General features: G+C 40.2%; 1 protein-coding gene across 1 annotated transcript in view; it reads left to right on the forward strand.

Moving 5' to 3' along the window:
* LOC108801869 (GPI inositol-deacylase-like) overlaps positions 1-13,645 on the forward strand; it is an 83,200-nt gene that overhangs the window by 11,223 nt on the left and 58,332 nt on the right. Inside the window, exon 4 of the mRNA XM_018573783.1 lies at positions 5,328-5,403. Coding sequence (XP_018429285.1) covers positions 5,328-5,403 — 76 coding nt within the window. The remainder of the gene's footprint in view (positions 1-5,327; positions 5,404-13,645) is intronic.

Consider the following 13,645-nt stretch of genomic DNA (forward strand, 5'->3'; position numbering starts at 1 on the left):
GCTTAAACACCACACACACATCACTTACACATGCAACCATATTGTGGTGTACATTATGCACATGCGGTGCGTTGTTAGAACACATTGCAGAACTTGATTTTATTTCTTTTTTTTGTTTTTGCTTTAAAAAAATCACATTAATTCTGCTGAGTGGCAGCACATGGCAGTTTAATAAATGTATGCCTGCATCGTTTTATCGCAACACACACTAACACAGCGCACAAACGACACTGCAGGTCTGACGTAACCCAGCACAGATTTTTAGCATAAACTGCTTTTTTTTACAGTTTCGCGTTTCTTTTTTTTTACCATTTCACAAAAAACGTGCAATATAAAATGTAAACGTGTTATTTAATAAAAACCAATTAATGTATTGTTCATTGTTAAGTATTGCAGTAAAATGCGCGATGACAGCGGGGGATGGGGCCCCTGTCAGGAGGGCTGGACGGGGCCACATGATTTCTAACAGCGGCCTTGGCGCGCATGGCCGTTCAGTGCCGTTTGCCTGCCTGCCACCCCCTGCATTCGTACATATGACTGGTGTATTCTCCACTCATCTGTACCATTGGCAAAACTACCAAGGTTGCAGCGGTCACATGTGCGACTGGGCCCTGGTGTTCCACCACTTGTGGGGCCTGGAAAGGAAGAAAAGGGTCCAGCCCTGGTAACTGCGCAGTGCCAACATTGCCTTCTGGAACTACAGCTCACAGCACGCAGCAAGCCAACACTCCGCTGCTCCCTTCCACAGTGGTTGATACTCATACAGTGGTCAGCTCACTCAATATACCCTGAGAGGGGGTGGCTTTGCCTTCTAACACCACTCTAATCATGCTTTTATTTTGATGGGGGGCCCTTCATGGTTTCTTGCACCAGGGCCCTAAGGTTTCTAGTTACGCCTCCAAAATCTATACTGTAGATGTACTGTACAGAGCTGAGTGCCACTGGGGCTGCCCGACATATTGCTTCAGGGCAGCCCCAGCCTTCTATGTACAATGCGAAGAGCCTTACACAGGGCTCAGCCCGAGATGACCCTCCCCATCCTCCTTAGTGCTAGCATCCTCACAGCTTTCTGCTGTTCTAGCAGTCTGGAGTGCTAAAAGTCCAAGGTTAGGAGGGTGCAATACTTGCCATGCCCCGGGCACTGACGATCCACGCTACGCCACTGTCTGCTTTCTTGGCGAAAACTGTCTGCCTGTAGAGGTGTCTGTCTCGCACTGTATATATTGTATATTCCTGTTCCCATGCTCATATGATTGATCGTGTTATTTGGCACTTTTTACGTGTGAGTTCCTGTCTTTTATTTATTAATAAAAATACATTTAAGTGTTTTTTCACTTTTTTTTTTCACGTTTTTTCAAGACGTCTGCTTTTCTTTATTTTTGAGCCTTTTACATCAATCGATATTTGATAGAAGCATTTTTACATGTGAAAATCCCAAATTACCATATGATATGGAGATTCTGGAATTCTACATTACAGTCATGGCCAAAAATATTGGCACCCCTGCATTTCTGTCAGATAATGCACCACTTCGCGCAGAAAATTGTTGCCATTACAAATGTTTAGGCATTCTCGTGTTTATTTCTTTTGTTTTGTATTGGTATGACACAAAAAAAAGACAAATATGACACATTCCACGGAAAACTCCAAGAATGGACTGGACAAGATTTTTGGCACCCTCAATTTGGTAGCACAGCCCTTGGAAAATTATAACTGAAATCAATCGCTTCCTGGAACCATCAATGAGTTTCTTATACCTCTCTACAGGAATTTTGGAGCACTCTTCTTTCGCCAACTGCTCCAGGTCTCTCAGAATGGAAGGGTTCCTTTTCCCAACTGCTGTTTTGAGATCTCTTCACACGTGCTCTATTGGATTTGGATCTGGACTCATTGCTGGCCAGCCCAGTACTCTCCAGCGCTTTGTCTGAAACCATTTCTGGGTGCGTTTTGACGTGTGCTTTGGGTTAGTGTCCTGCTGTAAGACCCATGACGTCTGACAGAGACCCAACTTTCTGACACTGGGCCCTACATTGCACCCCAGAATTCTTTGGTAGTCTTCAGATTTCTTAATGCCATGCACACAGTCAAGACATCCAGTGCCTGAAGCAGCAAAGCAACCCCAAAACATCAAAGAACCTCCACCATGTTTGACTGTAGGGTCTTTATTTTTTTTCTTTAAAGGCCTCATTTCTTTTTTTCTGAAAACAGTAGAATGAGGGACTTTACCAAAAAGCTGTCATTTTGTTTCATCTGTCCACAGCACATTCTCCCAAAAGGATTTTGGCATCCTCAGATAAGTTTTGGGAAACTCCAAACTCCAATCTGGCTTTTTGATGTTTCTGTGTCAGCAGTGGGGTCCTCCTTGATCTCCTACCTTAGCATCCCTTTTCATTCAGATGGTGACCTATAGTGCGAGCTGACACAGTTGTACCCTGTGCCTGAAGGTCAGCTTGAATTTGTTTGGAAGTTGATCGAGGGTTTTTATCCACCATTCCAACAATCCTTCGTTGCAATCTTTGATCAATTGTTCGCTTTCGTCCACGTCCAGGGAGATTAGCTACAGTGCCATGGGCTGTAAACATCTTGACAATGTTGCACACAGTGGACACAGCAACATTAAAATCTCTGGACTTGTAACCTTGAGACTGTCCATGCTGTTCTTGGAATGCAATTATTTCTTACAATTTGGAGAAGGTGCCACTAATTTTGTCCAGTCCATTTTTGGCGTTTTGCGTGGAATGTGTCAGATTTGGCTTTTTTTTTTTCCTGCACTTTTTTTTGTGCTGTACCAATACAAACAAAAGAAATAAACATGAGGATGCCTAAACATTTGTATTTGCAATTATTTTCTGCATGAAGTTGTGCATTATCTGAGAAATGCAGGGGTGCCAATATTTTTGGCATGACTGTATATTGTCTGATCATCATAAGCATTCTTGACCTTTCTAGCAATAGGGTCCTGACCAGATTTGCAAGCTGCTTTACATGGTAGTTTTGAGCGCACACTTTTGTCAATACACTGAGATCTTGCCTAGACTTCTTCATGAAGCCACTATATTCTAAAATATTTAAATTCGGATAGCCTATAACTAGGAATTGCATTCTAAAGCAGTTTCCGTCAATACACTTTGCCTCAAAAGGGAAGATTAGTAGTGTTCCACAATAATCATGATACCCACAATGATGATAAATATTTTGTAATGCCGTTTAGCCCATGTCATTTTAAAAACTTTGCGAATGGTGTCTTCTAGAACCTTCTTTAAGAGTGTGTTAGAATCTTTTTAGACAACATCTTGATTTTTTTTTTCCTGCCTTGAAATTACTGCATCCTTATATTAAAACTGTTTTTAGAGTCACTGATATAATGACCTGTGTCATATTTAAGAAGTGGCTTGAGGAAAACCTTAAAGTGACATTAAACCCTCAGATTTTTTAACATAAACTAATACTGTAATGTGTGCCTTACTGTAATCCATGGTAGCTTCCCTTCTCTTTGCTGCTCTTCCTTTTAAATCCTTATCTCTTCTCATGCTGGGGGAGAACTTCCCTTTTGCAGCTGAGTGCCTCTTCTGTAGTGCTGGCTCAGGTTGTGAACCTACACACAGACACCATGTATCCATTTCAGAGACAAGGCAGTCTGCTGCAAAACAGAAGTTCTGCCCAGCATAAGAAGAGATACGGATTTAAAAGGAAGAGCAGCAAAGAGAAGGGGAAACAACCATGGATTACAGTAAGGCACACTTTACAGTATTGGTTTATGTTAAAAAATCTGAGGGTTTAATGTCACTTTAAGCATCCTTACTGCGCTGAATGGCTTTTGTTCATGTTGAAACAGCTTCACTACTCATACAAGTCTGTTCATATAAGTCAATGCTAGTACAAAATTGATGTAGCCTTAGAAGAGGTCAAATGCAGGTCAGTAACATAATGAATGATTCCGAAAACATCTTAAAGTTGAATTAAAGCCGCTTTCTCTGTGAGAGCAAGCATTTTGAATGGTAAAGTTGTAGATCTGATTTTGTAGGGGGTTTGTTGGACTGCTGTTCTCAAAGGGACTGCGTTGGTCCTTGTCTTGTCTGCAGGATACAGCAAGGAAAATATTTTCGCACTAGGGTAGGGGGAGATTTATAAAGAAAATAATGGTAATTGGCTCTCTTACAATTTTTCTGCACCCTAATGTCATTTTTAGTATTTGCATGGATACTTCAATACATTCTTAACCCCTTCCTGCTTGCAATCTGTATATTATATATATATATTAGGGCTGCGGAAATTAACGATTAATCCTTCGATTAATTTTTTTGATTGATCAAAATTATTTTGATCGGAACTCACCTTTCCGGCGGCTTCCGGGTCTTCCGGGAGTTCCCCGGAGATCCGGTGACGTCGATGTCCTTGACGGCTAACGAAGGGAAGGGAGGAGGGGTCCGGGGACGTCGATGTCCGTGACATCACCGGACTCCTCCCCCCTTCCCTTCTGTTGCTGACGTAGCCACTTCGGCAGCTGCGGCAGTGACCACCCCCTCGATCTCTAACACCACCGATTCAACCACAGCATCACAGCATCATTATGATTGCTTGCAGGCTGGAGGTTGCATTGACAAAAAAGAAAGCTTATAAACATAAAGCATATAAACACTGCCATCTTCTGGCTGCCGTGTTCATCTGCAGTGCCATTATCCATTTACTAATGTAATGTCAGATACATTACCACTATTACAAAAAGAAAATAATTAGTTAATATGTAAAAAAAATATATATGTATAAAAAAAATGCATGTGAGCATATTGGTTTAAGTTGACAAACACATGCTGATGCTGCTAAATTTGGCCTGGGCATCTAGATCTCAATGACCTTTGATTATGAATGGGTTAAACTGATGTAAAATATAAGCATAATGCACCTGAAAGCAAATTGCATTTACACATTTACACAGGCTTTATATGAGCGATGGAAAGGTTAGCCATAGGTTTTTAATGGTTCCAATTTGTTTAATCAATTTGTTTGTGCAATCTTAAAATGGCCTCTGCCATGGTCCTTCAAGGTCATACTGCACTTTTAAGTTTTTATTTCATTGTCCAATGTTGTATATAGAATCTGTATACATTACACAACTATATTAGACTAATTTAACACATTTTTTATTGTTATAGATACCAAACAATTATGATATTCTTCCAGTGATATACACATATTTAAACCTAAATTCAAAATAAACATATACCTAATAGGATCTGTATTTTCTATGAATGTAGTAAGAACATATTCTGCAACATTCTACTGAGAATTATGCACTGTGTGTAAAATTACTCCTATGTCTGTTTTAGTTTTCAGTGGAATGTGAATTTTTAAAGGAAGAGTTGAAAACCGACCAATTGCCTGTTACGCATGCCCTTTCATTTGGTATGTACAAGTGATTTAGCAATGTTTCATAAACACAGTACTTTATCACAATTAAATCAATTGTTTTTGGGGTATAATATACAGGAGCACAGGAAATATACATTCTATAACTTTAGATATCCATCAAGCAACTGAATTTTTGTTAGCAAAGTTCATACTTGCAACCATAGGTAAAGGTTATTTTGGTGATTAATTCCAGAATCGAGTTTAAACACTAAAGAAATTTGTTTTTATTTAGAAGTGACAAGTATGAACAAATTCCCTCATACAGTGAACCACTTCTGCTCAAAACTTAAGTTTAAATAAGGAGGATAAATCATCATTCCAAAGAACACTTCCCAGGCTTGCTGGCTGCCCTAAAACTTTTTAGGGTCTTCAGTGAAAGCAGACCACTTTTTAACATAGCCATAAATGACCAAAAACCACGAGCAATTCTTTTGATTTAAATATGCATTTCTGTGCTTCCTGGTGTTCACTAGTGGGCAGCTCTCAGGCACACGCATTATCACGCACAGATATTTTTCAGCTTCTTGGAGTGAGCGAGGCCCAATCCTTTGCTGTCCTATGAGATGGGGGAAAGATTAAAAATAACCAGCAGATGCATTTGTTATGATCTGAAACCACAGCAACTTATTTTAGGATGGGTAGCTATCTCCCCATCTATTCTTTAAGAGATATCAGTCCATCTTCACTTAGCTTTTTCTTCTTGTCTGCAGTCTACTTAAGCCTTACACATTTTAATTTAATCTTGTTCAGCTCAAAGGTTAAACGGGAGGAAACTTCTTGAGTTCCCCGTCATTGCCAGCTATCGTATACCTGAATGGTGACTGCAGGTGAATGGCTGCAGTCACTGTTCGACCGATTAATTTACCAACGACTCCTTCCGTTTTTAAATTTAAAGTTTGTTGAGCCAGGTAGGGCCAACAGTGCCAACCTTGGCTCGAATTTTGATTGAGATTTGAGAAGTGTATTGCCAGGTTTATTCACACTACAGGCCTCTGCAGATTGCAGACATAGTTTGAGCTTCTAGCCTCATCTATACTTCCCGCTGAGCCCATGCGGAATATGGTTCCCAAGAATGTATTACTGCAGACATTAAGCAGAGTTTCTTGGACTGGATGTGCAAACTAGCCATGACAGGCCAGATTTTATTCTGAGGCATTGAAACAGTTGCTGTGCCTTGCCACAAATACTTATGGATGACATGCCACAATATCTGTCTATGTATGTACATACAGAGCTTGTCATAACACTTTTGGTTGGCAACCGTGGTTGGCAAAGGTTATCAGGGGAGTCTTATCTTGAAATATATTTACTTGTGGAATTACTTGGCTCTGGGAAGCTGCTACGATCTGTAAATCAGTAGCCCAAACCAAAATGACAGAGAAATATAAACCAGAACATTTTTAACAGTGCATTTCACCACTGCTGGCTTTTCTTAGACCTAAAATACCATGTACACTGTTATATTAAAGAAGAACTTGTGTAACAAAAGTGTGCAAAGATTCCCCTCGCTTAATCCTCATGTACCATGATCATCACTCTTCATTAAATGTACCCAAAACACTGTAACGTCACAGGGAATGCAGCTCTATTTTTACAGATAGTACTTTTGGATTGATGATGCCCTAATCCCTCTGGAGCCTTTCTTTTTGCAGAGAATTTTGTTAGCAGCCCTAAGATTGGGTATTATCCTTAGATCGGCAGTAGGTTTTGTTTTGTAATAAAATACTAAAAGCACACAATATACTTGTTTTTCCCTTAACAAAGGTGAAGTTTCACTTTTTTAAATTTATTAATCTGCCAAAACCATTAAGTTTGAGAACCTTTGAACGTGTAGGCAAAAACGTAAGCAAGTATGGTTGTAGTAGGGGGTTACTTTCCCTGTTGGAGGGGGTCTACTCACATTGAATATAGGGAAGGAGCAGCTGGGCTCATTGGAGGTTTGGGGAGAAGCTAGAGAGAGAGAAATCACACCTACACGCTTTCCCCTCAGGGTATAGCAAGTAGTCCAGGAAATGGAGAGGACACACAGTTGGAGAATTAATTCCATACAACATTGTGAGCATCGCAGCACCCCTCCTATGGAACATTGAAGGTTCTAAAGTGCAGTTTGCTATGTAAATAGGTCATTTGTTCAGTAAATGTTCTGAAACCAAGAGGTGTCATGTTGAGGGATTCGGTGAAGACTAACAACATGTAAAATTGAGATCATCTTGATTTTGTTCTGTCAACAGCCAGGTGTCATGAGTAATGCTGCATTTGAATATGCTGAACTGGTCGTGTGTTCTCTATGAGATGTAATTGCACAGCCTATATTTGGGGAGTTTGAAATTATGAGCCAGTTCAGGTTGGGAGTAAGTGGTGGAATATCTGTTAGTGGTGGTGGTTGGGATGGTTCCCTCGGGGCGAGCGCACATGTTATCTGGGCCTCCATTTCTACGAGCCTCAGGTGAGGAAGAGGATCTCCATGGTAGAAGCCTGGGACCACTGGTAAAGGAGAAACCTCTCAAACATAGTGTAAGCAAGTGTTTGACCTAGGGCTGTAGAAGTATGGAACCCGAGTAGTAGTAAACCAAAGGAGTAAAGTTGGATCTTCAGCCCACCACCTCGTAAAGCTGTACTGTAGTTCTGGTGGTAGAAACAAGCCAACCCCTAAGGGGCTCTACACAGTTCTCCTATAAAGGTTGCATAGACAGCATAATTGTGAAAAAACCTTTTGGATGAATTTAACCTCTTCTTTTTTTTGTCTCCCTTTCTCTCTCTTTCTTTCTTTATCATTCCTTTGTAACCTATGGCACTGTATACATAAGCCCCTTTTTAGAAGCGGTAACATCCCTTGACTCAAATTCACTCTACATCAAATTGATTTGTAACTTTTATACATGTCAGGTGTGGAGTTGCTGTCCTCTGCACATATGGGCATTGCATGGGCCTCGGTTATACTGGTCACCTTTTTTTTCCAGCGGTATGTTGCCTCCTGAATTACCATGATTAATTGTTTGTTTTGCACGGAGGGTTTTTGTAATATTTGACAAAATTATTATGAGCGGTTTCATGAATAAATTATGTTTTACTGATTTTATTTGCACTGAAAATATCTATAAAAGTGTGTCCTTAGATTGGGTCCCAACACTCAGAGTGATCACACTGATCCCATAATGATTATGGGATAATAATTGTTTTGTAACTTTAATACTTTGTGTGCTCTGTTTTCCTTGTTTTTGCTTTGAAAAAACAAGCTATATTTCCGTGAGTTTGAAAACTGGTGTTGCAAAATCCTATTGACGCATATTAACCTTTAATTTCTAACAATGTAATTAGTCTATTCAAGACAGATTATTTAATAAGGTCATACAAAGAATAATGGCAATGTGCACAGCACTAGTTTAGAGTGGTAAAAAAAATTAAATACAATATCTGGTTGTCATGGGTTATTGTGCTTTCTACATTTTGCCTTCCTAAAATGTATGTCCAGCCTTTTAGATTTTTATTGTTATCCGATGCTTCCTAAAGGTGCCCATACACCTTACGATTATCGGACGAAACTTTTCGTCCGATCGAATAGTCGTACGATTTTCGTACGGCAGCCCCATCCTGCCCCGATGATCGCAAGAATCATTTAGCCGTAATTAACCAAAAGCACCTGGACGAAATGCGGTAATTGATTTGCTGTATTTTCGTTAGCGCAAGCGCAGTGTACATCGTACGACTTTTGACGGACGGAAACGCCAGCAACCTTACGACAATCGTACGATCTAGCAAAGTTTTCAAACATGCTTGACCATCAAAAGTCGTACGATTGTACAGTATTGTCGGTCGAACACTGCAATGCACACATACGATTATCGGACGAAAAGTCGATCGCATACGATTATGGGACGAAAAGTCGATCGCATACGATTATCGGACGATAATCGTAAGGTGTATGGGCACCTTAAGAGATTTTTGTTCACTTCATGTGAACAATAATTTCAGCAGACATGAAGTAAGGGTAAATCACAGTAAAAAACTTTTTAAATATAAAATAGGGGAATGCTAGAAACCCCCCATTGGCTTATTATTTCTACCCGTGTACCCATTTTCTCTCACTTCCTGTTTTGGTAAAACTAGGACAATAAATAATAGAAAGTCTCTCTAGCCAAGCCCTAAATAGCAGTAAAAAGCTTACAGAGGTTCTAGACCTACACAACCCAAAACTAAAACAAAAAAATGGTTTGGCTTCAAGTACATATTAATTAATGCCAAAGGTATTATGGCGTTCTGAAGAACATGGAATTGTAATTAAATAAGGTAGCATCAGCACCAGGAGACTGCAAAAACTTTGAAGAACAAAAGTTAGGATATGTAACATTTTTTGCATGCTAAATCTAATGTAAAAGAAAAAAAAAGTAAAAAAATAAACTAAACCTGATCTTGATTTTCAAGAAGGATTAGGTGATACCCTCAAAAGCTCGGAAACATAGCATAAGAGCAGCTGGCAAGAGATGAAGTTTAGCTTGTAATAACAAGTAGTTTTAGAACATAGGTTGAACTAGATGGACTCTTGTCTTTATTCAACCTCATCTACTATGTTCATTTGTAACATGCTCCCAGTTAGTTGGTGTCTGATAAAAGCTGCTACCACTTAAGCCACTTGTTCTTTTGACACTTCCCCCCTCTTATTCACTTTCTTGCTTATCCCACTGCCATTTTTAGGACAGCCCCATCAACATCCAGAGTGCCATTAGCTTGAAAGATCTTAAGTTCCTACTGTACTTGTATATATGTTCTGAATTATATGATACAGGTGTTACATAATATGATCCAAAACTAGTAATTTGGGGCCAGCGCCATTTCTGAAAGCTTTCCTCTGTTGTCTCTGTCCTTCTTGTCTTTGTCAATTCAAACAAAAATGTAAATATTTATTTTGTACATGTTTTGTTTCTGTGAAGACTGTGCAATATGAATATGGAGGAAAAAACCCCTGCACTGCGTATAGAAACGTTACAATGTCCAAATGATAAATTTGGACTAGCAACCCCCCAACCCGTGGATTTATTTGCTTGTGCAGGTACAGCATTTTCTGAGTTGGGGCAAGTGTACTCATTCCCTATACCAGCTTTTTTAACTCCTGTGTGACAGGCTCGGACCCTTTAGCGCAGGGGTCTCAAACCTCCGGCCCTCCAGCTGTGGTGAAACTACAAATCCCATGATGCATCTCTCTTTGGGAGTCATGTCTGTGGCTGTGAGACTCTTGCAATGCCTCATGGGATTTGTAGTTCCACCACAGCTGGAGGGCCGGAGGTTTGAGACCACTGCTTTAGAGGCCTTGGAGAAATGAGGTTTCTATAAACAGAGAAGGGTTCCAATCCTCCAATTGTTTGCTAAAATTTGGAGACTGGTAAGGATAAACTAGGGGTAAAGGGAGCGTAGAAAATAAAAACCGCTCTTCCACGGCTCCAGCAGGGGAAATGCAGCCGGGTGCTCGCCGAGAGGAACGTGTCCTCACCCCAACCAAAAAGGCATAACAAGAAAAGAAATCTAGCTGCACTCCGTTCCACGCTGAATCATTTTATTGAGAGTTAATCCGTAGCACTGAGTTCCATTTATGGTCTGCCCCCTCTTATTCATTTCACCCTATCCTGGGCTTAGTTGTAGAGATGGGTGTGGATCTAGGTAAGCTACACGTATACAAGCAAGTTTAGGTGCATTTCATTGTATGACAGTCGCAATAAAACACAGCAGTATACCTGAATGCAGATCACAATAGCCATGCTACACAATAACATATCAAATGTCTTAAGCCAGTTAGTGTAACACGACTTTAACAATGTAACAAGTGCATAATTAGGTATGTATACCAGCTGATTTAAGATGTAGCTATATCCTTTATAACCTAAAACCAACAAAACTTTATTAAATCATTGTAAAAAACTGTTTACATAAACCATCAAAAGGATCTAAAATCATGAATAGTGGATAAACCCCCGGACCAGGAGAACCTCAATAACATAATAATATTGTCTAAGTTCTCTTATTAGTTAATACTAGGAGACAAAAGAGAAAGTGAGAGTCTTCGAATGAGGGTCACTCATAAAAATGAGTGACATCCGACTCGGTTTAACCCCTTAGGGATACGCGTGTCAAGCGGGAAAATCCAGTATACATCCCTTCCCTGTTATAGGCCCTTTGTACATCGGGCTCAGCCATATTCTTGTGCAAGGAACCTTTACTTCAAGGCACTAGCCTCCACCTCAAAATCATTTAAAACTATTCTGCCTAAGTCAAAACTGTCCCCTTGTTTTGGCTCTTCTTACTTTAGGTGGATGACAGCTATCGGCTCTCAAGAGTGTATTCCTTGAAATAATAGGTTTACAAAACATCTTCGTGTAAACCCTAATCTGCTTGATGAAGCCTATCAAAGCCTATCCTAAAAGGAAAATATCATGGGTCTGTTTAGGCCCCAAAACCCCTAAGAGTAAAGTAAAACAAAATAGCAATAATTATAAAAAAGTTAAAAAAAATAAAGCTCCCCCATCTCCCCAATAATTACAAATAAAATAAAAGAGGTGGGAAAAAGGTCATTTTCAGTTTAAGCCTGACAAATTCTGGTACAGGAGTTGCGTTTATTGTGCCATTTATTTCAAAGGCACCCCGAACGCACCTGCCCCTGCAGTGCGATCGGCACACCGGAATGCGCGGTACCTAAATGCCTGTGTTCCAGTGTGTACTATTTGGAAGCAGAGGGTCATTTTGTGTGTTTATGCAGTAGTATCTTAATGATTCATTAAAGTAATTTCAGCAATTGCAAGAAGAATTCTTGGTACCAATAAAGGTTTTTTTTTTTTTTATTTGCAACTGTGCCATGCAGTTAGGGCCCAGGAGAAAATTAGTCCTGTGTCATATTGTAAAATACAGATAATAGAGGGTTTACTGATGGTTGATCATACAAAAGGTGTTATTTCTTTGTTGTATAACAGTCCAATCCATAAATATTTTTTAAAATATCCTTTAAACCAGTGGTCCTAACCTGTGCAACCTCAGGACCGACCCACATTTGTCCTTGGTCATTAAGTTGCGACCCAAATCGCACTTCAATGGAACGCAAGGCATTGTGGTACCACGGGTTGCGGGCGATTGAACTGGGGGCAGGAGGTGTGTTTGGGATGCCATTCAAATGAAATGCAACACACCTCACACACCAGAACGCATATTAGGTGCAATTGCGTGGTACAGTGTATTAATCACTGTGATGGAGCTCCATCCATATGTGTATTTCTTGCACAGCTCCCTTGTGCACCCTGTAGAGGTGCCGGGAGCCAGAATGTGATGTCACTCCGGACCAGGCACCTCTACAGGGTACGCGAGGGAGCTGTAAGCATTGCACGTATGGATGGAGCTCCCTCGCAGCCATACCCCCAACTCATTCCACCTTAAGCTGACTCTCTGCGCCGAGCGGCATATAAATGGCTGCTTGGTGCATTACCTGACCGTGCTGCGCTAAGGGGAGGCTGAGAAGACTCTCACCCAGAAAAGTGGAAGGCACAGAGCGACCCACTGAACACAGGGTCACGTCCCACCAGTTGAGAACCATGACTTTAAACAACAGGGAGCAACAATCGTGAGGCATTGGGAATATACTGAAGGATAAGTGGTTTGAGGTACTGCATGTAGTCCCCTCTGTCTCAATATCAGCCCCTCAGGGAATAACTCTAGTTATCATCCATAGGACATATAGAACTACTTATTTACTTCATAGAGGAGGCTTTTGAGATGATACTAGTTGTACTCACTGTAGTCAGACCCCAGGAGATATCATACATCTTCTTTGGAGGTGTACTAAGTTGGTATGGTATTAAAAAGTTGTATATAATCCATTTACTGTATCTGTATTCTGGGACATCTGGCTATTCCAGAAAGTCAAATTAACTTAACATTGGGCCTTAGTAGAACATAGTTTCTTGCTAGGAAATAATTGCACAAAAGTAGGAGAGTGATAGCGATAGTTAATCTTAATTTGAAAGTAGTACAGTTGACTTTTCAACACAGGGGTGCTTTGAATATGTTTCAAAATATCTGATGAAAATGGCTTGGTGCCAAAATGTATTTCTAACTAAGTTATAACTAATGATAGGGGTGCAAATTGCTTTGGAGGGAGAAAATAGAAGGGCAAGAAGGAAAGAAAAAAAGGTTTTTTGCTAATTAGAAGGTTAGGTTTGGATAGGTTTTAAAATTGTGTTTTTCTGTTTTGTATTTTGTC

The sequence above is a fragment of the Nanorana parkeri genome, unplaced genomic scaffold, assembly GCF_000935625.1.
Source record: "Nanorana parkeri isolate BGI_ZX_2015 unplaced genomic scaffold, ASM93562v1 scaffold2539, whole genome shotgun sequence".
In the NCBI taxonomy this organism is placed as follows: Eukaryota; Metazoa; Chordata; class Amphibia; order Anura; family Dicroglossidae; genus Nanorana; species Nanorana parkeri.